This window comes from Spermophilus citellus (genome assembly GCF_964194105.1).
Source record: "Spermophilus citellus genome assembly, chromosome: 9".
Classification (NCBI taxonomy): domain Eukaryota; kingdom Metazoa; phylum Chordata; class Mammalia; order Rodentia; family Sciuridae; genus Spermophilus; species Spermophilus citellus.
In genome coordinates, this window is record NC_138191.1 from 127,458,821 (window position 1) to 127,481,742 (window position 22,922).

At 63.8% G+C, this 22,922-nt stretch overlaps 1 protein-coding gene across 17 annotated transcripts in view; it reads right to left on the reverse strand.

Moving 5' to 3' along the window:
* Positions 1 to 22,922, reverse strand: part of ARHGEF10L (Rho guanine nucleotide exchange factor 10 like) — a 115,872-nt gene that overhangs the window by 42,909 nt on the left and 50,041 nt on the right. For 8 of the 17 annotated variants that reach the window (XM_081305453.1, XM_081305454.1, XM_081305439.1 and 5 more), the window contains 13 exons: positions 20,445 to 20,553; positions 17,612 to 17,718; positions 15,274 to 15,351; positions 14,191 to 14,370; positions 13,160 to 13,276; positions 11,947 to 12,039; positions 10,799 to 10,972; positions 7,204 to 7,349; positions 5,745 to 5,759; positions 5,337 to 5,518; positions 2,857 to 2,972; positions 2,413 to 2,540; positions 1,001 to 1,101 (listed from right to left, as the gene is read on the reverse strand). In XM_081305453.1, coding sequence (XP_081161579.1) covers positions 1,001 to 1,101; positions 2,413 to 2,540; positions 2,857 to 2,972; positions 5,337 to 5,518; positions 5,745 to 5,759; positions 7,204 to 7,349; positions 10,799 to 10,972; positions 11,947 to 12,039; positions 13,160 to 13,276; positions 14,191 to 14,370; positions 15,274 to 15,351; positions 17,612 to 17,718; positions 20,445 to 20,553 — 1,546 coding nt within the window. Of the gene's footprint in view, positions 1 to 1,000; positions 1,102 to 2,412; positions 2,541 to 2,856; positions 2,973 to 5,336; positions 5,543 to 5,744; positions 5,760 to 7,203; positions 7,350 to 10,798; positions 10,973 to 11,946; positions 12,040 to 13,159; positions 13,277 to 14,190; positions 14,371 to 15,273; positions 15,352 to 17,611; positions 17,719 to 18,353; positions 18,541 to 20,444; positions 20,554 to 22,922 lie in introns of those variants that run through there. The other 9 variants (XM_081305451.1, XM_081305452.1, XM_081305438.1 and 6 more) reach the window with 7 other exon arrangements.

The following is a 22,922-nucleotide window of genomic DNA, read 5'->3' on the forward strand; positions in this document are numbered from 1 at the left end:
TGGGGGTGTGGCTCCGTGGTAGAGGCCCTGGGTCCAATCCCAGCACCAAGAAAACTACTGGAGATGTGCACTCAACTGTAAAGAGATCACCCCAAAACCAAAGGGAAACGGAAAGTGCCCTGCCACTGGCTGGGTCAGCACGGGGGACTCCAGGAGGCAGGAGCAGTGGCGGCTCTGACAGGTGGGAGTGGGGCCTTTCACCAAAACTCAGAGCCAAGCAATCCCAAGTCATGAGCGGTGGCGCAGCCAGAACCCCGCCACAGGAGAGCAGGACGGTTGGGAGGGATGGAGCCTGGCTCTGGGCTGGCCGCCCACCTCCCAGTCCCAGAGCTGCCGTGGGCGGTGCGACCTCACGCAAATCACTGTCCCTGCCTGGGCCTCAGGACCCTCATGGTGAACAGGGGTTCACAGAAGACCCACCCAGGGTCACTAAAAACTAAACTAAAAAAACGGCAAAATGCTCGGAAAGCGCTGGCCACAGGGAAGCCCTCAAAACGCTCCCTGTCACCTGCATCAGCACCGCGGGGCGCAGGGGAGGAGGCGCACAGAGGCTCTGGTGGAGCCTTAGCGGAGTCTGACCTGCCTCGCTGGGGCGGTGAGGGTCAGCTATATTGAGATGTGACTCAGTGACCACAACCCCCGCCTTCTAAAGTGGACATTCCCCTGGTTTCCAGCACATGGCGGGGGTGGGGGGACCACCACTCCTGATTTTAGGATGTTTTCATGTCCCCATCAGGAGAACCTTCAGTGCCCCCTCCTTACCCCCACCTCCCTCAGGTCCCCGGCCACCAACGTACTTTCTGTCAACGTCAAGTCCACCCGTGCAATACAGGGACGCTGAGCTTAGAGAGGGCAAGTGACAAATCCGAGGTCACGGGGACTCAGGACTCCAGGTGCTCCTTTCCCGAGCCCCCTCCCTCCAGCTCACAAACCTCGCTGCCCGTGGCCCCTGGATGCCCCGTCCCTCTGCACCCCCCAGATGCGCCCCCAGGCTACTCACGGAGTCCGATCTTGGCCAAATGCAACCTGTTGACCCAGGAGATCTTACTCAGGGGGTTGGGGGTGATGAAGACCACCATGAAGCTGATGGGGCGGCCGGACCTGCAGCGAGAAGGACGAGGGTGGGAGTGAGCGCCCGCTATGAGGCCCAGCTCCCCGAACCTCGCTCTGGTCCATGCCACGTGCGCTGGAGACTGGGGGGACCTGCTCAGAGCAGTGACCAGCGAGCGGCCTGGCAAAGCTCCGCCCTGGGGAAGGCCTCCCTCCACCCACCGAGACCCAGGGAGGAGGTGCCTGGCCACAGAGGCCAGCCTCGCTCCCCAGAAGGCCCCAGGCACCCTGGCCCTGTGCCTGGCAAAGCCAGCTCCACCTGGCCGGCTCTTCCCAGGCCTGTCAGATGGCCGTGAGCCTCTGGAGGGAGCCGGATCCCCGGGCTCTGCTCCCAGCACCTGCCCGGGCAGCTGCTCCGTGTTTGCAAGTGAACACGTGAATGAATGGGCCGGCCAGAGGTCACTTCTGTCCACACACCACCCCTCACTTCTGACCAGCAGGTGCCCCTTAGAGACCTCTGGGGATAGTCCTCCACACGGGCCACCCCCCAGGAGGCATCAGGGCAGTGTCACTAACCTCCTGGAGGGGAGTCGGGCACGGAGAGGGGAAGGGTGCGGCCAGGCCCCTCCGCAGGGACCTCAAGCTGGAGGAGAGCTCAAGGCTGCAGCCTCCAGGCTCAAGTGCAGGCCGGCCTCTGACCTCAGGGCTCCGCTCTCCTCTCCCTCCACCACTGTCCTTATGAGACTCTGTCCCCACCTTTCCTAGTCCCGAGGACAAAACCTGCACAGGGAGCCCTGGCTGCACAGCCTGGGCTTCGGAGCCAGACACCAGTGGAGCCGGCTCTGCCCCTCACCATGTGGCCTGGGTCTGCACGTGGCCCTCCAGGCCTCCCCTCCTCAGGGTGGAAGGTCAGTAAGACCCCCGCACACCACCTGGGATGGCCAGACAGGTAACTCCCGTCTCCACAGGGCTGAGCCGTGAGCTCTGTCACCAACCCTGACACGTCAGCAGGACCTCTGAGCAGGACAGGACAGCACTGGGGAGGCTGGGCCTGGGGACAGGACTGGTGGAGCACGGCGTGACGCGAGTGAAAGGGACAGCCTGTAGCAGGACCACCCACAGCAGAGTGTCCAGGCGCTCCTGGCACGCAATGGCACCCGTCCATCCAGTTGGAATCTTTTCATGAACACCTACTGCGTGCCAGGTGCTGCCCCGGGCACGGCCCACATGGGAACACACCTGCTCCCACCACAGCAAGCTGACGGGCAGGACGGCTCCAGGTGCCCCCTCTCCAAATCCCCCACCTACAGGTGGCCCAGCTGAGGTGGCAGCCCCCTCCCCCTCATGGAGACGCCCCCTCACTTGTCGGGTTTCCCAGGAAGCAGGAGCCGCAGGCGGCACTTGTTGGCTGAGTGGATCTCCTCCTCCTTCACGCGCATCAGCCTCTGCAGGGCCAGGCACCAGTCCTGTGCCACTGTCATGTTCAGGTTCTAGGAGGGAGGCCAAGGTCACTGCACAGCCTGGGCCCCAGAGAGCCGCAGGAGATGCAGCAGGAGGCAGCAACTCCAGAAGCCCTGGGGCCCTGGCTTGGGACCCCCGGCCTAATTTCAGAGCCCACTCCACAGCCCCCCTCGGAGAGGGGACCCCCTCCTGGCCAGCTTCCGCTCCAGCCTGGGGCAGAGACCCAGGAAGGGGCTGCGAGACCACCAGCCACTGTGCAGAGAACCAGAGAGGCCTGAGGCCGCTGCCTGGGGGTCAGGGCCAGGGGAGCAGCCCAGCCCAACCCCAGCCCGCCCGGGCGCACACCTGGTAGGTGCCGTGCAGCGTGCTGATGAGCAGCGTGATCTGCTCCACCACCGCCAGGTCCTTCTGCAGGTCCTGCAGCTCCTGGAAGAGGCGCGGGGGGCCCAGGTACACCTTGTCTGGGCGGAGAAGAGGCCTGGCTCAGACTCCGGCGTGCGGAGGTGCCAACGAGAAGCCAAGAACCGGCTCACGTAAAACGGAGAGCCGCCATGCTGGGAAGGTGGCCCTGGGGACACGGAAGGAAGCGCCCACCGTGGGTTTGCCCCACAGCTCCCAGAGCAGGAGGCACTGAGTCCAACACCAGGCAGCTGTGGCCGAGAGCAGAGGCTCCCTGTGGGCAGGGAGTGGACAGTGGCAGGGCAGAGTCACTGCGACTGAGGAACCCGCGAACAGGAGGTGTTCCGCCTGCGGAGGACCCGCTATGGGGGTGCTGTGCCAGATGTTGGGGAGAGCAGGTCCTGCTCTTACGGAGCCAGGGCCAGGGTGGACAGGCCGTCGGGAGGACAACCAACGGACCACAGATGGTGGACGGAAAGAGAGATTCAGGTGACGGGCCGGTGGCAGGGTGAGGAGGTCTCTGGAGGTGACACAGGGGGCGTGGGGGCCCAGGGGAGGGCAGGAGGGAAGAGGTCCCCCAGAGCACGCTGGGACCTGGGCTGTTTTCACTCAGCCACGTGTCACAGCCTGAGGCTTGTGGTGTCCAGGGAGCAGAGGGGCCCGGGGTTCAGTCAAGCGATCCCCCAACGAGCAGCCGCACACCCCACTTCCCCAGGAGGCCCGTGTTGGGGCTCCCGCAGACCTTGACACTGGGCTAAGCTAAAAGGTCACCAGGTCCCAAGCAAAAAGCAGAACGGGCTTGGGATGTCAGGGACACACTGACCCCGAGCAAAGGGCAAGAAAGGCTATGCAGTGACCCAGACAGGGGACTGGAGGAAACGTGGCTCACCCCAGGGCACCTGGGACAGGCACAGGACCTCCCGGGAGCCTGCAGGAGAGGCCACGTCCCCACCGGGAGCAGCTGGGCTTCACGACGCATTGGTCACACTGAACTAGCGCTGCTAACGGGGACTCTGCTGTTCTGCAACTTCATTTTTTTCCAATTTGTGACCTCACCCTGAGCGTTCAGTAGCTCAATAGCCACAGGCAGGAGTTGGTTACTTAAGCTTTGCGGTTGTTCACGTTTGAATAACAACAAAATATCATCCAGGACAAGATTCTGCAGTGCTGGGGACTGAACCAGGGCCTTGGGTGTGCTGGGGCAGTGCCCTGCCACTGAGCCGCACCCCCGCACTTTGCATTTTATTTTGAGGCAAGTCTTAAGTTGCCCAGGCTGGCCTTGAACTGCCCATCCTCCTGCCTCAGCCGCCCAAGCAGCTGGGATCACAGGCGGGCGACGCTGGGCCAGCTCAACCTCCCAGGGGGTCTGGCCAAGGGATGTGGAAGAGGCTGCCCCAGCAATAGCCCCAAATCGTGTGGAGGGAGAGGTGGGCAGGTCAGGCCATGGTGCCCGAGGGAGGCAGGCAGGCCACGGAGTCCTCAGGGCTCCTCCTGCCTCCCAGACCTGGAAGTGGGTTCCAGGTGCCTCCAAGGGAGGGCTGGCAGAGCGGCCGGTCCCCAGAGCTCCCGGAACTGCGGCAGCCATTCTGAACTGCAGAGCTGAGGCCACCCCTGGCCAGCCCCTGGCCACCCTGGGCCACCCAGTGAGCAGAGGTGTGGGAGGGGAGCGGGAGCCCAGTGCCCGTGCCCGTGGCTGGTGCCTGGGCACAGTCCCTTCCTGCTGGCCCTGCACTTTGGCTTCCCTGCCCCAGGCTCTGGGCAAGGGCCACAGTCACTAGTCCCGAGGGGACCTGGGAGCCCAGGCAGGGCCAGGCCAGCCTGGAGTCACCGGAAAGGCTGCTCTGAGGATGTGGAAGGATGAACGGACGCAGGAGAGGCCTGGGGAGGCTCAGGTGTGCGGGCTGTGGAGGAGGGGCACGGCCACCGGGAGCCAGGCAGGGTCAGCGAGGTCAGCAGGGGCCAGGGCAGGTGAGTGCCCCAGGACAGGTGGCCCAGGGGCACAGGGTGGCCAATGTGGGGGCAGAGAGCGGACAGAGAGCTGCGGGCACGGGAGCCCTGAGCTCGAGACCCCGGGCCATGGGGTCTGAGGAGAAGCGTCCAGACGGGGAGTCGCAGACCCCGCGGAGCCAGCAGCACTGGGCTGGCACAGGGTGGGGGTCTCCTGGCCCTCACGCTACAGGGAGTTAGGTTGAGTCCCAGAGGACCTCCCGCCCAAGTCCCCAACCTGGGCAGGAGGTGGACGTCCCAGCTGCACTGTGCGACCAGGACAGCTGGGGGCTGGGTGGGGAGCGTGCGCGTGCTGGCCGGGCTGGAACTGGGCAGCGGTGGCGGGAGGCCCTGAGACATGGGGGCTAAGAGCCAGCGGAGCCTCTGGCCCAGCGCCCATCACCTGGGTCCCCAGCCCGGCAGTGGCCGCGGGTACTCACTCTGTGCCTGCCCCGAGGCGGGGGCCTTCTTAGCACCGGCGTGCTGGATGAGCACGTTGTCCTTGTCATAGGCGCCACCGTCCTGCCCCACCTCCACCACCTGCACCTGGGGCAGCGCCGTGTTCCACTTCACCACGTACTTGGGCCCCAGGGGCACCAGGCTGCTGATCTCTAGCTGGCCCCTGCGGGGACAGGGAGGACACGTCCTGCAGAGCCCGCCCCTGCCCACCAGAGGCCACAGAGCCCGCTCCTCAGCACAGCCGCCGCCAGGCCTCACACGCCCAAGCACGAACCTCAGGCAAGACCAAGCCGGGCAGAGCAGGGAGCCCTCGCCAGGCATCAGCACCAGGGTGCCCAGGCCCCGGCCCCAGACACAGAGCCACATGCCCCCGAACCCAGACCACCTACCTGCTGCTGGCGGGCCTGAGGGAGAGACAAAGGGAGGAGCTGGTTACTGGGACTGAGCAGGTCCTGTGGGGCCACGAGGCTGGGGGCAGCCACTGGGCTGGCATTGGGAGTGGGAGGAGGGACAGGTCCTGGGGGGTCAGGGCACCAGAGGCCAGGTGTGGGCAGAGGAGACCTAATGGAGACCAGGCCTGCTGTCACCTCTTTCATAGGGGCCATGCCTTGTAGCAGGGTACCATCCCAGATGAGGACACCAATGCTCAGCTGGCCTAAGTGACAGCTCGAATCCCAACACCTGATTCCCCAGCGCTGGGCCACCAGCACCCACTGTACACCCCTCCCTGGGGCCTGAGCAGGAGGGAAGGGGGACAGGTATCACCCTGGGACCAGCACGGCGCCTAGACACGGGGACTTCAGACTCCCAGCACATGGACAAGGGACAGAGTGAGTTACAGGCCAGCCCCCATCAGGACCCCAGATCCACCACCACAGGGGATCCGGTCCCACTTCACAGCTGACTGAGTGTGCAGTCTAAGGCGGGCAGGCCCCAGGCACCTGTCCCCACCTCCCCACCCCGCCCTGCCACCAGCTGGGGTTCTAATCACCGCAGCTGAGGCGGCCCCCAGCTTGGGCAGCGCTGCTGTGCTGCTGCCGGGATGAGCCAGAGGGCTCAGGTCCTGAGGGCACAGGCCACAGCTGGAGTCCCCAGGGACCATCTGGGGAAGGGCCACGGCCCTGGACACATGCAGAGCCAAGCAGGGGACATGACACGTGTGAGTGACCCAGGCCAGGTAGGGACACGAAGGAACCCAGAGTGTGAGCCCAGGCTCCAGGCCTGTGTCGCGGGTCTGGGTCTGAGGGAAGCCAAAGGCTGCACCCCCAGCGCCCCTGAAGCCCCCGCTTCCCGAGCTCCCCAGGAATGGAACGCACGGCTCCCAGGGGCCCGATGCAGAGCAGGGCCCCGCCTGCAGAACCTGGTCTGCGGGTCTAAGGAGCCCCCTCAGCCCTGCTGGCTCTAGTCCTTCAGCCTGAACCCACCGTGGCCCGGGGAGGCACTGCGCCTCTGGCCCAGAGTGGGGGAACCAGGCTCCCGCAGACTGAAGCCACTGGCTGCAGGGTGAGGGTTAAGGCCTGTGCCGAGAAGTCTGGGTAGAGGAAACCTGACTTGAGTTAAAGCAGCAGGGATTCAGGTGAGACACAAGGAAGAATCTCTTGAACTTCAAAGCTGTCATGACCCAGGAGGCTTCGGTTACCGAGCATGGACTCCTGGAACAGGCCGCTCTGAGCAATGGACAGCTGTGCCCAAGGCTGGGGCTGCTCCCGGGCCTCTCCACGTCCTTCTCTGCACTAGGAACCCGGGCCGAGAGGAGGGTGGAGGACTAGAGACCTAAACGGCGCTCACGTGGGACCCCACCACAGACAGGCCTGCCAAGACACCAGGACCCAGGCCCAGGTCACTTACTTGAAGTTGATGTTGGCACAGACCAGCATGTCGTTGAGCAGGAAGACCCTGCGCTCCTTGGACTTGATCAGCTGCCCGCGGTCACCGTACACAGTCTCTGTCAGCGTCTCACACAGGAGCAGCTGCCGCTGGCCAGAGGTCAACAGCTGGGAGGGGGCAGGGGGAGTCGACGTCAGCATCCTGGTCCAGGGGCTAATGGACATCACCCTGCCAGACACAGAACTCCCCCACACAGAAAGGGAGCCCGAGACCGGGAGAGGATGGAGACGGAGCCTCCCCTCCACCTCTGGACAGGAGGGCGGGGGACAGGCCCTGAGCTGTGTGCCCAGGGAAGGCCAGAGAGCCTGGGCCCCTTTGCAGGAGCTGGGTCCAGCAGCCAGACGCCCCTTCTCAGGTGAGCCAGCACCGCCAGGTCCCTGCAGCAATCCTGTGATCACCTTCCCCAAAGACATGAGCCCACAGCCACACAGGCAGGCTGGGAGCCCCAGCGGTGCAGCCCTCAGCAGTGGGCACCTCAGGGTCCCCAGTAGGACCAGCTGCTCAGATGCACGGGTAGGCACAGGTGACGGGGCCGGCTACACGACCCTCAGAGCCTGGAGCACAGAACGCAGGCCTTGGTTCAGATTGGGCGTCTCAAGACAGAGACGCACCAACAAGAGCAGGGAGGCCCTGCTGGGCACAGGAGGCACACCCACAGGGCCACCGAGTGGGGCATACCACGGACGCCCCATGGAGCTAACCCAGTGTGGCTGCTGGCCACGGTCTTCACCGTGGAGGGGCAGGGCCTCTGCAGGGACACAAGGCCTGCAAGATGGCCTGGTGGGGTAGGGACAGACCCGCCCTCAGTGATGCCCTCCGCCCAGCAGGCCTAGGACTCTGGGGTCCAAAGCCTCTGAGCTGGCATCTGCCAATCCCAAAGACACCAGGACCACCAGCTGTCTCCACCCCCCAGGCACCGGGCACCACAGTGGCACGTGCTATTCCACACCTCTGCTGGCTCAGCCCCACATTCCAGGTGAGGAACAAATTCCAGGGTAAGGTGACATGCCCAGGGCCACTGCCAGCTAGTGGATGGCACAGGACACAGCCAGAACCCTCGTGTGCTGTGCAGCCGGCTCGCTGCCTGATGGAGCCACGGGAGGCCCCACTGCCCCGACTCACCGAGGGACTCGGGACCCACGGGGTCCACTGCCCAGCTGAGGCCAGGCTCCTGCCGAATGCCAGCTCACGGGGACACTCCTCAGGCCGAGGGACAGCAGGGCACCCAGGAGAGCTGCCAGCATGCCAGGACCCACACAGGGAAGAGGAAAGTCCCTGGGCTCTGGCCATGGCACCCCCACCCTGAGCAGATGAAAGAGAAGCCCGGGGGCTCCTGAGTCGGCCGTTTTGAAACAGCCTTAAAGTTCCGTCTGGCGACACTCAGTTTCGCTTCTGCTTCTCCTGGATGACAGCGGGAGGGTGATCACCGACCATGTCTCCTAACTGGCCAGGACTGACCAGGGAGGTCAGGAAAGCGCACTGTGAAGCCACCACCACCCTCTTCACAAGAGCATCCGCCTGTCCAGCTCGCCCCCACTTGATGGAGGGGGACTTGAGGCCCAGGGGACCTCGCCCAACATCCAGTGGGGCTCTCTGACCTCTAGCCAGTGACCACCACAGGCCATGGCCCAGGTCTCCATGGGGCGCAGAGAAGAGAACAGAAGGGCTCTCACCAGGGAAATGCCAAGGGGTTGGCCTCCACGCGGCCTCAGCCCCAGCAGCTACACAGACGGGAGCCAGGCGGAGAGGGCCGCTAGGCCACAGGGCAGGGAGGGACAGAGCCCCTGAGTGCCAAGACCACATGAGTGGCCAAGGCGGGCGGAAGCCTCTACTCCAGAGAAGCCCAAACAGCCCACCTGCGTGGGACAGTGGAGTAGCCCCGCCGCCGTCGGTGGGGACCACCCATCCCTCAGCTGCCCTGATCCCAGTGGGCACGTCCCCAGGGGAGGCCCAGCCCTACCTGACTTCTCTGTGGCTCTCGCCCTCCAGCCTACAGATACGCTATGGGAGAGGCGGGCACGCTGCCGAGGGCGCAGAGCCACCCAGGACGGCAGGCCAGGCGCCAGCTCTTCCAGAAGAGCCGCAGGTCTGAGTCTTTGGCACCTCTCTGGGTTTTTAAATGTTGCCAACTTCCATTTTCCTAAAAATACTGTGTGGGGGAAGGGTGCAGGGGCACCTGCTGTGTCCCCAGTGGCTCCGGAGGCCTGAGGCAGGAGGACACAGGCTCTAGCCCAGCCTCAGCCACTTAAGACAGGCCTGTCTCAAAATAAGAGCTGCAGGGCCGCCGGAGGCTCGGCGGCAGAGGCAAGCCTAGCGCCCTGCGCTGCGGCCCTGGGTTCAGCCCTGAGGCCAGAGCGTCCTGCAGGACACCTGAAGCTCAGAGCTGCGAGGACCCTGCAGGTGACCTGGTCCCAGCCTCTTCCAAGATGGCGACCCAGGCTGGGGGGCGGTGCGCGTGGGAAAGACTGCTGCCCCCTTGCCGTCCCGCTGCACCTGCCACCGGGAGCTCCTCCAGGCACTGCCAGCGCCAGCCTGAGGTCCACCTTCACCCCCAGGGGCCCAGAGGGGCCTTTCCCCCAAAGATCTGGCCCCACACGATGCCCCGCCCCAAAGAACAGCCCTCGAGCACCCGTGGGGCAGGTTGCCCTGCCCTGAACCTCCAGCCCACCTCCTCCCTCCACGGCCAGAGACGGTGTGGCCAGGGACCCCCAGGCCCAGGTGGAGCGGTGGGCAGAGGGCCTCCTATTTACAGCAGGCGACCTGAGACGCGACCTTGTGTCCTAAAAACACAGGTCTCCACAGATACACCTGTAGGCTTTTCAAATTTTTTTACTAAAATGTTCCAAAGTGCCAACCCCAATGCATGGCATGGGTTTGCGTCCTTCTTAAGGGCTCTAGCAATGAGGATTTGTCCCCCAGTGGCCCTGAGCATCAGGTGCAACTGAACTCTCCTCATTTCAGAGGCAGCAAGTAGGTTCAGAGAGGTTGGGAGATTCCCCTGAAGCCACACAGCAAGAAGCATACCGGGTAAAACCTGGATTTAAACCCAGATTCCAAACAGTGGCAACTTTGTAACCCCAGCTTCTTGGAAGGCTGAGGCAGAAGGATTGTAAGCTGGAGGCCAGTGTGTCTGAAAATGGCAACTTAGCCAAACTGCACGTCAAAAGAAAAAAGGGCTGGGGATGTGGCTCGACAGCAGAGCCCTTGCTGAGCGTGCGCAGGGCTTGGGTCAGTCCACAGTGCCAGGGAAAGCCCACAGAGCCAGGGGAGAGTCCACAGAGCCAAGGAGAGTTTTTTTAATTAAAAAAAAATTTCAAACCCAGACCCGGAGCCCCCGTCTCATGACAGCACTAGGTCAGCACGGCAGCGTCTTCCCCGAGAAGACACCAGCAAACAGGCTCCTCTGACCCTAAACCAACACCAACAGGACCCTGGGGTCCACTGGGACCTACGCCTCAAGCGCAGGTCTGGGGGCTGGAAAGCGAGACTCCCCTCTCTCAGGGACTGGGCAGGGCGGCGGCTCGGCCAGGAGGAAGCCCCAGGGCCCTGCACACACCTTGCTGAGGCTGCTGCGGTCGCTGACGCTCTTGGTCAGCTGCTGGATTTCGGCCACCTGGTCAGCCAGCCGCTTCTGTTCGTTCAGCTTCTCGGCCAGAGTCTCCAGCTCCGTGAGGGCCAGCTGCAGCGAGAGCCTGTCGGGGTGGCCCCTGGGGGTGTTCTTCAACATGTCCTACGAGGGCCGGGGAGAGCTCGGCTGAGGACGCACCCCAACAGGCCCTCCCCGCCTGGGGTCAGCCGCGCCCTAGGCCGCCTGCGCAGACCAGGTCTGAAAGGAACCCAGCTTGCAGCCCGGACAGACGGTACTGGACATGCAAATAGCCACTGAATGAAAAGAATAAAATAAGCGCGTGGATCTCTCTGGGTACGCGCCCAGAAGGACTGAGGGCAGGGTCCCGAAGGGACACCAGTCCACGGCAGCCTCGTTCACAGGAGTCGGGATCAGGAGGATGAGTGTCCACCAGCGGGTACGCTGAGGAGCCAAATGCGGTCCACATTCAGAAAAGAACACCCTGACCCGGGCCACAGCAGGGGCGCACCCCGAGGACGGGCGCACCCTGAGGACGGGGCGCTAAGCGAACAAAGTCAGCCACGAAAATGATCCCCCCTCAGGAACTGCCGTCGGTGGGGGGAGGGCTGGGAATGATGGTGACAGGCTGGGAAAGGAAGAAGAGCAGGTTCTGGAGATGGCGGTGGCGGTGGCTACAGGACAGCGTGAAGGCCCTTAGTGACACTGAGCTACAGGCTTCACGTGGCTGAGATGGGGCAGTGTGTGAATGCGTGGTCAGCACTGGCCAGCTGTGGGGGGAGGCTGAGCCCCTCCCACGGCCCCACAGCTCTGCGGAGGGAGAAGGAAATGCCGTTGCGCCCTCAGCCTGCGCATCCCGGCAGCGGGGACAGCCCCCTGCTCTCAGGGCCCTGTGCAGGGCTGAGGCTCCCTCAGGTACTCTGGGCCCCTGCCAGGCCCAGGGCACTATGCACAGAGGGAGCGTCCTTCCGGCCCTGGGCAGATGCCAGGTCTGCTGCAGGAGCAGAGGTGAGCCAGGGGGTCAGGGACGAGAGCCCAGCCGGCCCCCCACCCCGTGAGGCTCCTCCGGCCCACGGCCACTCCCTGAGGGTCACTGGTGACCACAGCCCCAGAGGTACCTGAAGCAGGAGGATGAACTGCGGGAACCTCTGGATGGGTTTCACCATCAGCCCGTAGAGGGTGACGCGGTCCGGGCTGCACGCCTGCCGCCGCTGTAGGGGACAAGGCGTGTCCTTTGATGACCTTCTACAGGGAGATGCAGCGCCCTGGCACCCACTCATGGCCCCCAGACCCTGCTCAGTCCCAAGGCCTGGTCCACAGCCAGGGACCTCCCACCCCTCGTCCCTGCCGGTCCCACTCAGGGCACTAGAGGACTCCGTGGGTCTCTGAACTAAGGACAACACTGGGATCTCCGACCTTGGACTCGTGCGTCCGACTTCAGCAAGGAGTCGGACAACCCTTCCCCCCACTTGAACCCAAAGCAGAGCCGGACCAGGAGAAGGTGGCCAGGCTTACACGATGCTCCCAGTCCACGGCTCCATCCACCGGTCACCTAGTCCTAGCCTCAACCCCGGCGACCCACCGCTCCCCCACGGTCCTCTGCCCCCACTGACCCCAGCTCAAAACTCTCCAGGGCTCCCACTGCCTGAAACACCCGTCCTAGTCCCTGGACCTGCAAATCCAGAAGAGCCCAAACCAGACTGAGCCGGACCCCGGCCTCTCCTCGGACTCCCTGCCAGGAGCCCAGGCTCCCGGAAGCCAGAGACATTTCCCTTCCAGCCTCCTGCCCTGACCTTTGCCCCACGACCCCCACACCTGCAGCACCCTGTCCCACCACCCCCTGCCAGGACCTGTGGAAGCCTGGCCCCCCGGCTCTGCTGGATGGGGGCTCCGGCAGGCTGGGCCACCTGGGCCAACTCTACTCCCAGGGACGGCCAGGGAGCGCGGCCAGGGCCACGCAGGACCCTGAGGTTCCCAGCCCTCCCACCTCTACTCTCCTGTGTGACGCCCACAGTGGGGACCGTCCTTTTCTTCTGCAAAGGGGCAGCAGCATGACTCTGCACCTCCAGGCCAGGCCAGCAGGACTGGCCACAGGGAGGCCCCACAGCAGAGCACCTACTGAGGCTCAGGACGTGAAGGACCCACGTGACCACATAGGCTGCCCTCCAGACCCTCCACCTCCTCCTCGCCCTCCCTGGCACAGGAGGGACTTCTTCCCATGACAGTGGGGCCCCCAAGGGTCACACTGTGACACTGGGCACTCGAACACCCTCCCTCCTGAGCAAGCCCCTGCCCACGCCCTGGCAAGAGGGGCCCGGGCACCCTGGCCACCTTGAGGAACTCGAGGAACGCGGGCTTGGTGAGACAGGCCTTCTTGATGATGGACATGGCGCTGGTGAAGTTGTTCACGTAGTCGCTGTACACGTCCAGCACCATGGACTTGGAGAACTGCAGGGGGGCAGGGCCAGTCAGCAGGGAAGAGGTGGCAGCCAGCGCCCACCCCATGCTGTCTCAGGGCCATGCTTCAAGGGCACAGCCCATGTGACCCCAACAAGCCTTCAAGGTAAATGGGTCTGTCCCCCATTCCAGTGAGGAACAGGGCTCAGAGAGATAGAAACTGTCCCAGGCCACAGGGGCTGGGGGCCTTGGGTCCCTCCACAGGCAGAGGGAAGGACAGGAGGGGAGGGTGGGGACCTGACTTTTACTACATGCATCTCCACTAACCCCAACCCTAACTGTAAGGGACAGTGGCCCTGGCCCCCACCAGCAGTACACCCAGAGCCCCCTGGACCCACCCGGCCACCCAGGACGGCAGGTCTGTTGAGCAGATCCACAGTTTACAATGCCACTTTTTAAACCCAATGACCTACAACAGACCAAAGTGGAGCCCACGGACTTGAGCCTCGCTCCTCCCAGAATCCCGGGGGCCCTGCGATTTCAGTTTGGAGAGCCAGCCCCCCTCACGCCACAGATGGGGACCTGCCCGAGGCCACGTGGCGGGACCCTGACCAGGGCTCCTCACCCACCCTTGGGCCTCCTCCTGGGGCCAAGAGCACCATCTGGGCCAGGACTGACAGCAGTGGCAGGTCACCCAGTGCTTGGTGAGGGAGCCTGCCACCTGCCCAGAGGCTGCCCACCGTGGGCAGAGCAGAACCACGCCCCGGCACCACAGTCTGGCAGACCACTCTGAGGACACCCCAGGCACTTCAGGGTGTTGTACCCACTCCTGGATTAAGCCAGGAAGACTCGGGGACCCTGCCCACCTGACTCCACAAGGTGACAGGCAGAGGCTGGTGACCCTGCAGTCAGACTGGCTGTGGCTTTACCTAGCTGGGCCGGGGAAAGAGTGTGGGGACACCTACTGAGGCCACAAAAAGGTCCCCAATCTTCTCGGTGGAGTCCCATTCGGCCACGCGGGAGGACAGGGCGATCTGGAACATGGAGTGGCAGTGCAGGACCTCCTTCACGCGGAAGAACACCGCCTGACACTTGCGGGCGCTCAGCACCTTGGGCTCCGACTCCATCAGGGGGTCGCGGTAATCCTGGGGGCGGGCGGAGTGCCAAGTCAGCCCCCCCACCCCCTTCTGTGGCAACCCAGAGAGGACAGAGGGAACTGGGTGGACCACAGGCAAGCCTTCCCGCAGGGGGAGAGGCACCCTCGCTGCTCCCCGTCCTTCTAGAAGGTTCCATGAACACAGTACTCCTGGCCTCTGCCCGCCACACCCCGCGACTTCACTTGGGCTGTGAGCAGAAGTGTCTCCCACACACCACCCACCTCTGAGGAGCCCCAAGGCCGAGGCTGGTGGGGCTGGGGGCTCTGTCCCAGAGAGTGGGGAGGTCACAGCATCTCCTGGGGTCCCAGACCCAGCACCACTCTCTCCAGCCAGCTCCTGATGTCTGCACCTCACCCCGCCTGAGGCCTGGGCTCCCTCACTGTAGAGGGTGTCAGCGGCACCCTCCACCCCAACTGTTCCTCCCCGGGTGGCCTCTCTCTGACACCCCAGAAGATTCCTGGTCTTGGATTCAAATTGCCGACCAGGTCAGCACACCTTAGAGACGGGTCCCAAGCACCTTCTAGAGATCCCGGGCCCCATGTGAGAAGGAGGGGGCATCATACCCTGCTCTGTCTTGGGGAGCCCCAGGATGATGGGGAGACATGGCCTGGGGCCCACAGGCTCCCCAAGAGGCCAGGAAGACAGTCACTTCCAGGTGTGAAAGAGACCACAGGCTCTCAGCTCCCCAGAGCTGCTCTCAGGTCACCCAATCCCGACTCCTTCAAGACTCAGGGTACTGGTGTCCTGTCTGGAGTCCTGCTGTCCTCAGGATACATACAGCGCTGGCTCTGGGCCCCTTCCCCTCAAGGTCACTTGGTCCCCAACTGCCCCTCATGAGGTATCCCTTGGGGACCCTCCCTGCCCAGCCCCACCCCGGAGCCCAAGTCGCACCTGGAGTATCCGCTTCAGGGACTCCACGTAGCTGCCCTCGCTCTGCACGATGGAGCCCAGGATGTGCCTCCGGATCACCTGCTCAGGCCAAGCACAGTCAGCACTGGGGCACCGGCGCAGGGCCGGGGACGCAGGGGAGCAGCTATAGGACGAGGGTCCAACCCTCCCAGAGCCGCACCTGGGACCACTGGGGTCCGCAGGGCTGTGCTGCTTCTGCAGCCCAACCACCCAGACACCGGTCTGCCCAGGCTGTGGCCAGGGAGACGGGCAGGTCCCCAGGTGAGCGTCTGCCCGGCCTCTGCTTGCGCATATCCGGTATGCGGGGGTCACCACCTCTGCTTCAGGGGATAAGAGTGACCCCTGTTTTGGGAAACGCTAGCAGGGGAAGCTGGGATTTCAGCGCCCACCCTGGTTGCAGACGGAGCCTTGAGCAGCCCCTTTGCACAGGATGGTCCTTGGGGTGGCCTCCCTCAGCCGGGCCTCCACAGCCCCTTCCCCTTTCCCTCTTGCCATCCCCACTTGTCCTCAGCCTCCTCAGCACCCCGGGAAACACAGGGCAGTACTGCCTCCACCACAGATGACCAGACCCGTCAGACCCCGTGTGACCACGTCCCACACTCCTGGCTCTGGGGGACAGTAAAGTCACCTGGGGATCCTTAAAACATGCTGCTGCCTGGATCCCACCCAGACACTGTGACTCCTTTGGCACAGGCACCACCTGGGCTTTGCCTTAAAATCTGCCCAGGTGACACGGGTGCAGTGGCGCACACCTGTAACCCAGAGCACCTCGGGAGGCTGAGGCAGGAAGATCAAGTTCAAAGCCAGCCTTAGACCTGTCTCAAAATAATAAAAAAAAAAAAATCTGGGGATGTAGCCCAGTGGCAGAGCATGAGCACCCCAGGATCAACCCCCAGTGCCAAGGAAAAAAAATGTGCCCAGGTGACTGTTTCGTAGCAAAGCTGGGGTGGTACTCCCAAAAGGAGTCAGATATGGAGGGCATCCAGACGGGAGCCTGTCCACCCAGATCCAAGGCCGGGAGGGTGACCCTCACTCACCCCTACAGCTGTGCGGAGAGAGTCCATCAGGCTCCTCCTCCTGCTCCCACTCCACCCAGACAACTTCCTCAGCTTTGCCCGCTGCCCCGCCTACAGCCGAGGCCCAGGCTGGTCTACACAGCCCCAGCAGATGGACACGGCCCCTCAGCTGCATGTGGTGTCAACAGCCCCCAGGAGTCCCAGAGGCACCAGAGCAGAGTTCTGAACCCCAGCACCCAGATGCTGGGCCGAGTGGCTGGCTGGGGCCGGCTGTGCATCCTAAGCTCCTTCAGCAGCCTCCCTGGCCTCTGCCCACCAGAGGCCAGCAGGGACCCTGAGTCATGACAACCAAAAACATCTCCAGACATTGTCAAATGTCCCTTACAGGCAGAAATCACTCCCAGAGCCACAGGCTAGAGCCACCATAAAAGCCTGGTCCAGGAAACAGAAGGCTGCCGGGGAGCGAGTGGGGCCTGCTTGGAGGGCAGGAGGCCGCCATGGGAGGCTCAGCCCCGCCGGCTCCCAAAGCAACGCAGGTCATGGCTAGAGCCGGAGATGCCACCTCAAACGGTTCCAAAGTCAGGCAGGTAACACCAGAGTGGGAAGCTTGTGTACTGCCACGGACTGCCCAGTGATGGCCGGCAAGTGCCCCGAGAAGGAAGACACTCCCCTGTGCTCCTGCCAACGGCTACCCGCAGGAAGGTGGCCCCCGTGGTCTATCTTCCCAATTTTCAAGCAAGGCCAAGTGCTTTCCACCCACCAACCAGCAAATCCCTTGCACTGAGCTGCTGTCCAGCAAGTCGCAGCCTCAGGCCAACAGGCATCCTCCGCCCTACTTCATGGTGGGGGAGGAGACCGACTGGGCCGAGGTCCCTGAGCAAAACCACCCATCTGGCGTGGCACTTGAGAGGAGGACATCATCGGCCAAGCCACAGCGCCTGGTGGAAGCTGTGTCAACTCCAAAGGCCCATAATGCTAGGCAGCGGGCGGGGACCGTATCTGGGTCCCTGAGATAAGACAGCCATCACCTTGGCCAGTTTTACTCAAGTTCTTCTTCAAACCAGTCAAGGACCTCTCTGGTGGCCACAGGGGAGGGGGCGCATTCCAAAGGCTAGTATCACCATATCCTAAACTCAGGGTGCAATCTGCAGGGTCCAATCTGGAAAGCCACCGGCTGAGAAGCCAGGAGTCCCCCACCAGCTGGGGCTCTGCCAAGAGTCCCCAGTTGTCACTTCCCCTTCAAGACCCAGACCAATAGTGGCCCCCGAGAGCAGCTGGGATCCCTCCTTCTCTCCCCTACAGACCTGCTGAGGGCTCAGGCCGTCCGGCATGGGACCCAGCTCTGGGGCTGGGGGCTTGATGTCCGTCACACTGACCTCCAGGAGCCCCATGTCCTCCTCTTCTGAGTCACCTGGAAAGTCACAGGCCAATGACACAGCTAAGCTGCGGACCGCATGCCCTGGTCAGACCTCAGACCAGCCCTGGACACAGGTCAGCAGCAGCAGGTTCCTGGCTCGGGGGCTGTGGTCGCCACTGCAGCCCGGGGCCCGGGGCTGCGCATCGGTGAACAAGTGGGCGGGGGGAGAAGAGCCACCAGCAGCCACACAAAGCAGGGTCCCACAGGACCCAGGCCTCAGATGAGCCCTGCCCGACACCATCCATGCTCAGACCTGGCCACTCTGGTCTGGCAAAGGCCAAGCCACCCATGTCCCCACCCGTGGGCACTAAAAATAGCTTTGCTCTGGACGCCCCAGGGAAGGGAATCTGCCTGAAGAGCGGGCAGCGGTCTGCACTGGCGTTAAAAAACTAACGCAGAAACCCAAGAAGGAAAAGTTCAACCCAAGTCTAACGAGGCTCCTGGGCTAGCGGGGGACAGAGGCCCAGCCCTCGACCCTCTTTGGCACTGGGAGATGGGACCCCTGCTGCTCAGCACTTCTGAAACCCTGTGGCCACAGAAGGTGGGTGCTGTCGGGAGGCAGGGAAGAAAAGGGAAGTGGCAGTGACCCCAGAGGCCCAAGGGAGCAGGGACACCCTGGCGGGCCTTACCTGAGCAGGAGATGGAGGAGGAGGAGGAGGAGGGACACCGGACAACGGCATGGGGGTGGGGGTGGCAGAGGCCCTCCTGCCGGGCCCACATGACGCCCTGGGCGCCACTCCGCACCCACCCCAGCCGTCGGCCCCGTGGCTTCCTCTTCCCCCACGCGCTGCTGGGTAACATTCTTGGCCTGCGGTCCGAGCCCTGCCCGGCTATTAATAACGCGCTGCTGGGAGGGCCACTCAGGAGAGGCTCGGGGTTAAAGGGCGGGGTGGGGAGGGCCCAGGGCCGGGAGAGTGTCCCAGAAACAGTGCCTGCCACGGCCCGTCCCCCTCTCACGGTGGCCAGTGCTTCCCAAGGGTGGAGGGGCGTGAACAGCATCCACGCCTGCCCCTCAGCAGCACGGCAGGCCCACGGGGGCTCAGCCCACGCTGTGGATGAGGAACCTGACACTCGGGAGGAACTGGGCAAGGTCACAGTGAGGAGGCCACAGGGCAGGGATGTGACCCAGGTCAGTGTGACACCGTCCTGGCACCAAATGCCTCTGCCAAGGCCGGCCTGCCACGCAGGGCTGTTCCCACACCACCCCGTCACCCTCGCCATGGCTCTGGAGAGGAGCCGTGAACGCCCCCCAGCAGAGGGGGTCACTGAGCAGGGGAGAGGAACGCAGGACTCCGCAGACGGCTCGAGCCCTGCCAGCTGTCCCAGCTCCACCGGGCGGCCTCCCCCCACCCCAGGACTGGCACCCCAGGGCTCTGCCCAGAGACCACGGCCCTCGGCCTCTGCCCTCACATTTCCTGTCTCCTGGCTTGCTGCCCCCAAAGGCAGCAGCTGGGTCCAGCTTGTCCCTGTCCCCCCAGTGCCTGGCAACATGGGCATCCCTGGGGCCTTCCCCAGTCCTAGAGCAAGGGGTGGGCTTCATGGGTAGGAGGGTAGCCGTGGGGAGTGACCAGGGCAGGGAGGATGGCCGAGACGGTAGGAGGGCAGGTGCATATGTGGGCAGGGGGCACCAAACCTGGCGGAGAAGCCTCAGCCTCCCACCCCGCAGCAAGTGTCCCGGGAAAAGCCCAGGGTGGGACACCGGGTGGCCCTGAGCCCGCCTCAGCACTACAGAAGACCCCTGCCAGCCACCAGGAGGCACCTGGGCACTCAGCCAGGCCAGGGGAGACCTCTGCGGGGCCCTCTCACCACCTGCCTCTGCCTCCCACTGCTGCCATGGGACTGGCTCCTGCAGCCACCCTCCCCGGCCCTTCCCACGTGGCAGCCCCGCCCCTCCACTGTACTAGAACCACAGCCCCCCAGGGCAGGACTGCCCCAGCCTGTGCACACTGTCCCAAGACCTGGGGACAGCTCCCAGCACACAGCAGGAGCCTCAAAAACCCACGAATGACAAGTGACCAAGGGCCCCACCCATCCCTAGAGCCCTGCTGACCTCCTCCTGCTGACCTGGCCCTGACGCTCACCCCACCAGCCAACCCTTCCGAGCCTGGGTTCCCTCGCCAGTCCCTGAGCACCCTGGGACCTGCTCCTTGGGTGTTTACAGGGGTTAAGTGAGGAACCGCCAAGCTTCTAGGTCAGCACCTGGCACCCAGCAAGTCCTCAGCCTCCCCTCCCCTCCTGTGGCACCCCCCCATGATGGGCCTCCCCTCCCCCACCTTTCACCACCCCCATCCCCTCTCCTCCTCACACCCCAGCACCCCAGTGCCACCCCCCATTTACATGCCTGTCCCCCAGCTGCACCAGGAGCCCCTGGGGGAACACTGTTAAATTCACCTCAGGGTCCCTCAGGTGGCATGGGACAGGGCACGTAGTAGGTGTTCAATAAATAATACTGGGTGGAGACTGGCGGACAGGTAAAGGGACGAGCAGAGACAGAGATGGGTGAGGCCCAGTGAGCCAGGGGACAGGAGGCCAAGACACCCTGACAAAGAGCCCAGGTCAGGACGCTGAAGGGGGCCCAGCTCTCCCAGAAGAGTGGGCAGCAAGTGGAGACTGACAGGGACACTGGGCATCCAGTCAGACACCCAGGGGCACCCCACCCATTGAGCCCTCCCCCTCCCCCGGTACAGAGCTGGCACCTGACCCTGGCTGCACGGCCTCACCGAGGACATCTTTCCTGTGTAGAAAGGAGACTTTGCGCATGACAGCCATCCGCGTCTTCTCCAGGCCGTCCTTGGTCCCGCTCTTGGCGGCCTTCATGAGCTGGGTCATCTGAGCAAAGGCAGAGTGGCTCATCAGAGGCCGAGGACCTGGACACCTGCCGCCAAGGGCTGCCAGTCCCACTGGACCTCAGCCTGGCTGCAGACACCAGGACCACCCGACCACCCACTCCCAGGTGAGTGCACAGCAGAGGTCAGGAGAGAATGGAGGCCAGCAGATGCGCTCAAGGCCCGAGGGTTTCCCTGTGGGCAAGGGGAGGTCCTACCCCACCGTTTCCTTCAGAGCCAACTACACCAACAGGTGCCGAATTAAGGAGTGCACACCTGTGATTCCAGCTACCCGTGAGGCTAAGGTAAGAGGATCGCAAATTCGAGGCCAGCCTCAGCAATTTAGCAAGACTGTCTCAAAGTAAAAAAAATGTAAAGGGCTGGGGTGGAGCTCAGAGGCACAGCAATTGCCTGGCACGTGCAAGACCCTGGGTTTAATCCAGTGCTACAAAAAAAAAGAAAGATTAAGGAGACAGTGTGGCAGGGAGAGGCTGGCATCCTGGTCTGGCTTCAGATCCCTTCTCGGCACTCCCAACAAGCGAGCCTCGGTGTCCCCGGACAGCCCGGAGGCAGTGGCCAGACCCACCCACCAGGGTCAGCAAGACCAAGCAGCCGGCTGGGCAGGCCCTGCAGAGCTGACCCGCCACGCAGGCATGGGCTTGCTGCAGGGGCCACCGGGAAGAGGTGCACACAGGTGAGGGACCATCCCTTGCCCCCCACGGCCAAGGTCCTTTCTGAGCCGCTGCCTGGGAGAAAGCGGAAGTTGCCAGAGAGCAGGACGCAGCTGCCTGGTAGACGCCAGCCTGGCGAGCTGAGCAGGCATGAGGCGCAGGAAGCACATGCCCAGGACAGGAAGCAGGCGCCCGCTGTCCCCGCGCCGCCTCCATTCCCTCTCACCTCACCCAGCCCAGCCCTGGCACCTTCTGCACCACCAACCAGCACCAGCCACCTGGGCTCTCTGCAGCAAGGACAGACTCTACTGCCAGCACGGGCCACAGATGGCCCTGAGCCCTCGGGATGTCCTGAGACCTGGGTCACTGATCACGCCTCACGTAACCAATCCCAGCCTAACAGCTACGTGGCCATCAAGGAGGCCTCTCCTGACTCTGCCCAGAGGGAGCAGAGCTGACCCCATCCTCCCTGTCCTCCTGGCCACAGGCTTCGCAGGGGTCTGGGTGAGGAGGGCTTGCTAAGAAGCCCGGGCAGTGCACAAGAGGCAGGGTGGTGGCTTCCCACAAGCAAGGCTGGCGTTCTAGAAACTACCCACGGGGAAAAGGGAAGTGGGCCTAGCCCTCCCCGCGCCTGTGGGGCACAATTCCTGCCCTCTCAGCTGGAGTGGCCATAGCGCCCTGGAGAGGCCAGAGAGGGAACAGGGTTGACCCCGGGAAGCGCGGTTGGTCTCCTAGGGTACGTCCTCTCTGGGGCCACGCACCCCCAGTGCCTGTTCTGGTGGAAAGCCATGGGGCATTCTGGGGACCCGCCACAGGGGTCTTGGGGGCTCATCTGAGGCCCTGCCCTTGGAGAGGAAGAGCAGCAGGCACACGCCCCAGAAGGCTCCGGGGACCAGGTGATCAGTCTGCAGGGTGCTCCATGGCCCCTCAGCCAGGGGCAGGGGCTGGGAAATGCACCTGTCCCTGGGTCTGCCCTCCACGGCTCCTGGCTCCTCGGGGCCTCTGCGTCCTGGAGGTTGAACCTGCGGGGCCTGGGTCTAGGCTGGGGGAGGGTGGGTACTACGGCCCCGTTCCTCTTCCTCCCAGGGCTGGGCTCGGATGACGTGGGGTACAGGAGGGACACACTCAGGGGTTGGTGCCTGGCAGGCCCAGCTGGAGGCCCAGCTCTGCCACCAACTGCCAGTAGGACCAGCGGTCACCACTTTACTCGCCTCAGGTGCAGTGATGGCAGAAAGACGGCTGCCCCCAGGGTGCAAGGGACAGGACGGTCAGTCTGAGGTACATGAGGGAACAGCGGTGGCCACCATCCACTGCTGTCTTGGAGCCGAGCACCCTACAGACCTGATCACCAGGGGCCACTCCTCCCGACACCCGTTTCACAGGCAAGAAACCCAAGGTCCAGAGGGGCCATGAGGCCTGCCAGGACCACAGAGAGAGAAAGTGGCAGGACTGGGATTTGAACCCAGGTCTGCAGGCCTCGAAAGCCAGTGATGGCCACCAGGCCACACAGCGAGCCTCACTCGAGAGCAGCTACTAACACAATGTCACCTAGAAGCCCAGGTCCTGCCTGAGGGGGCTGCAGTTTCTCCCACAGACTTCCTCCCCTGGGCCTCTCGGAGCATCCTGGAGGGGCGGTACAATGTCACCCCGCTAGATTCCTCCAGGTGTTACCCAACCCGCCCACCGTGGTCACTAAGTACTG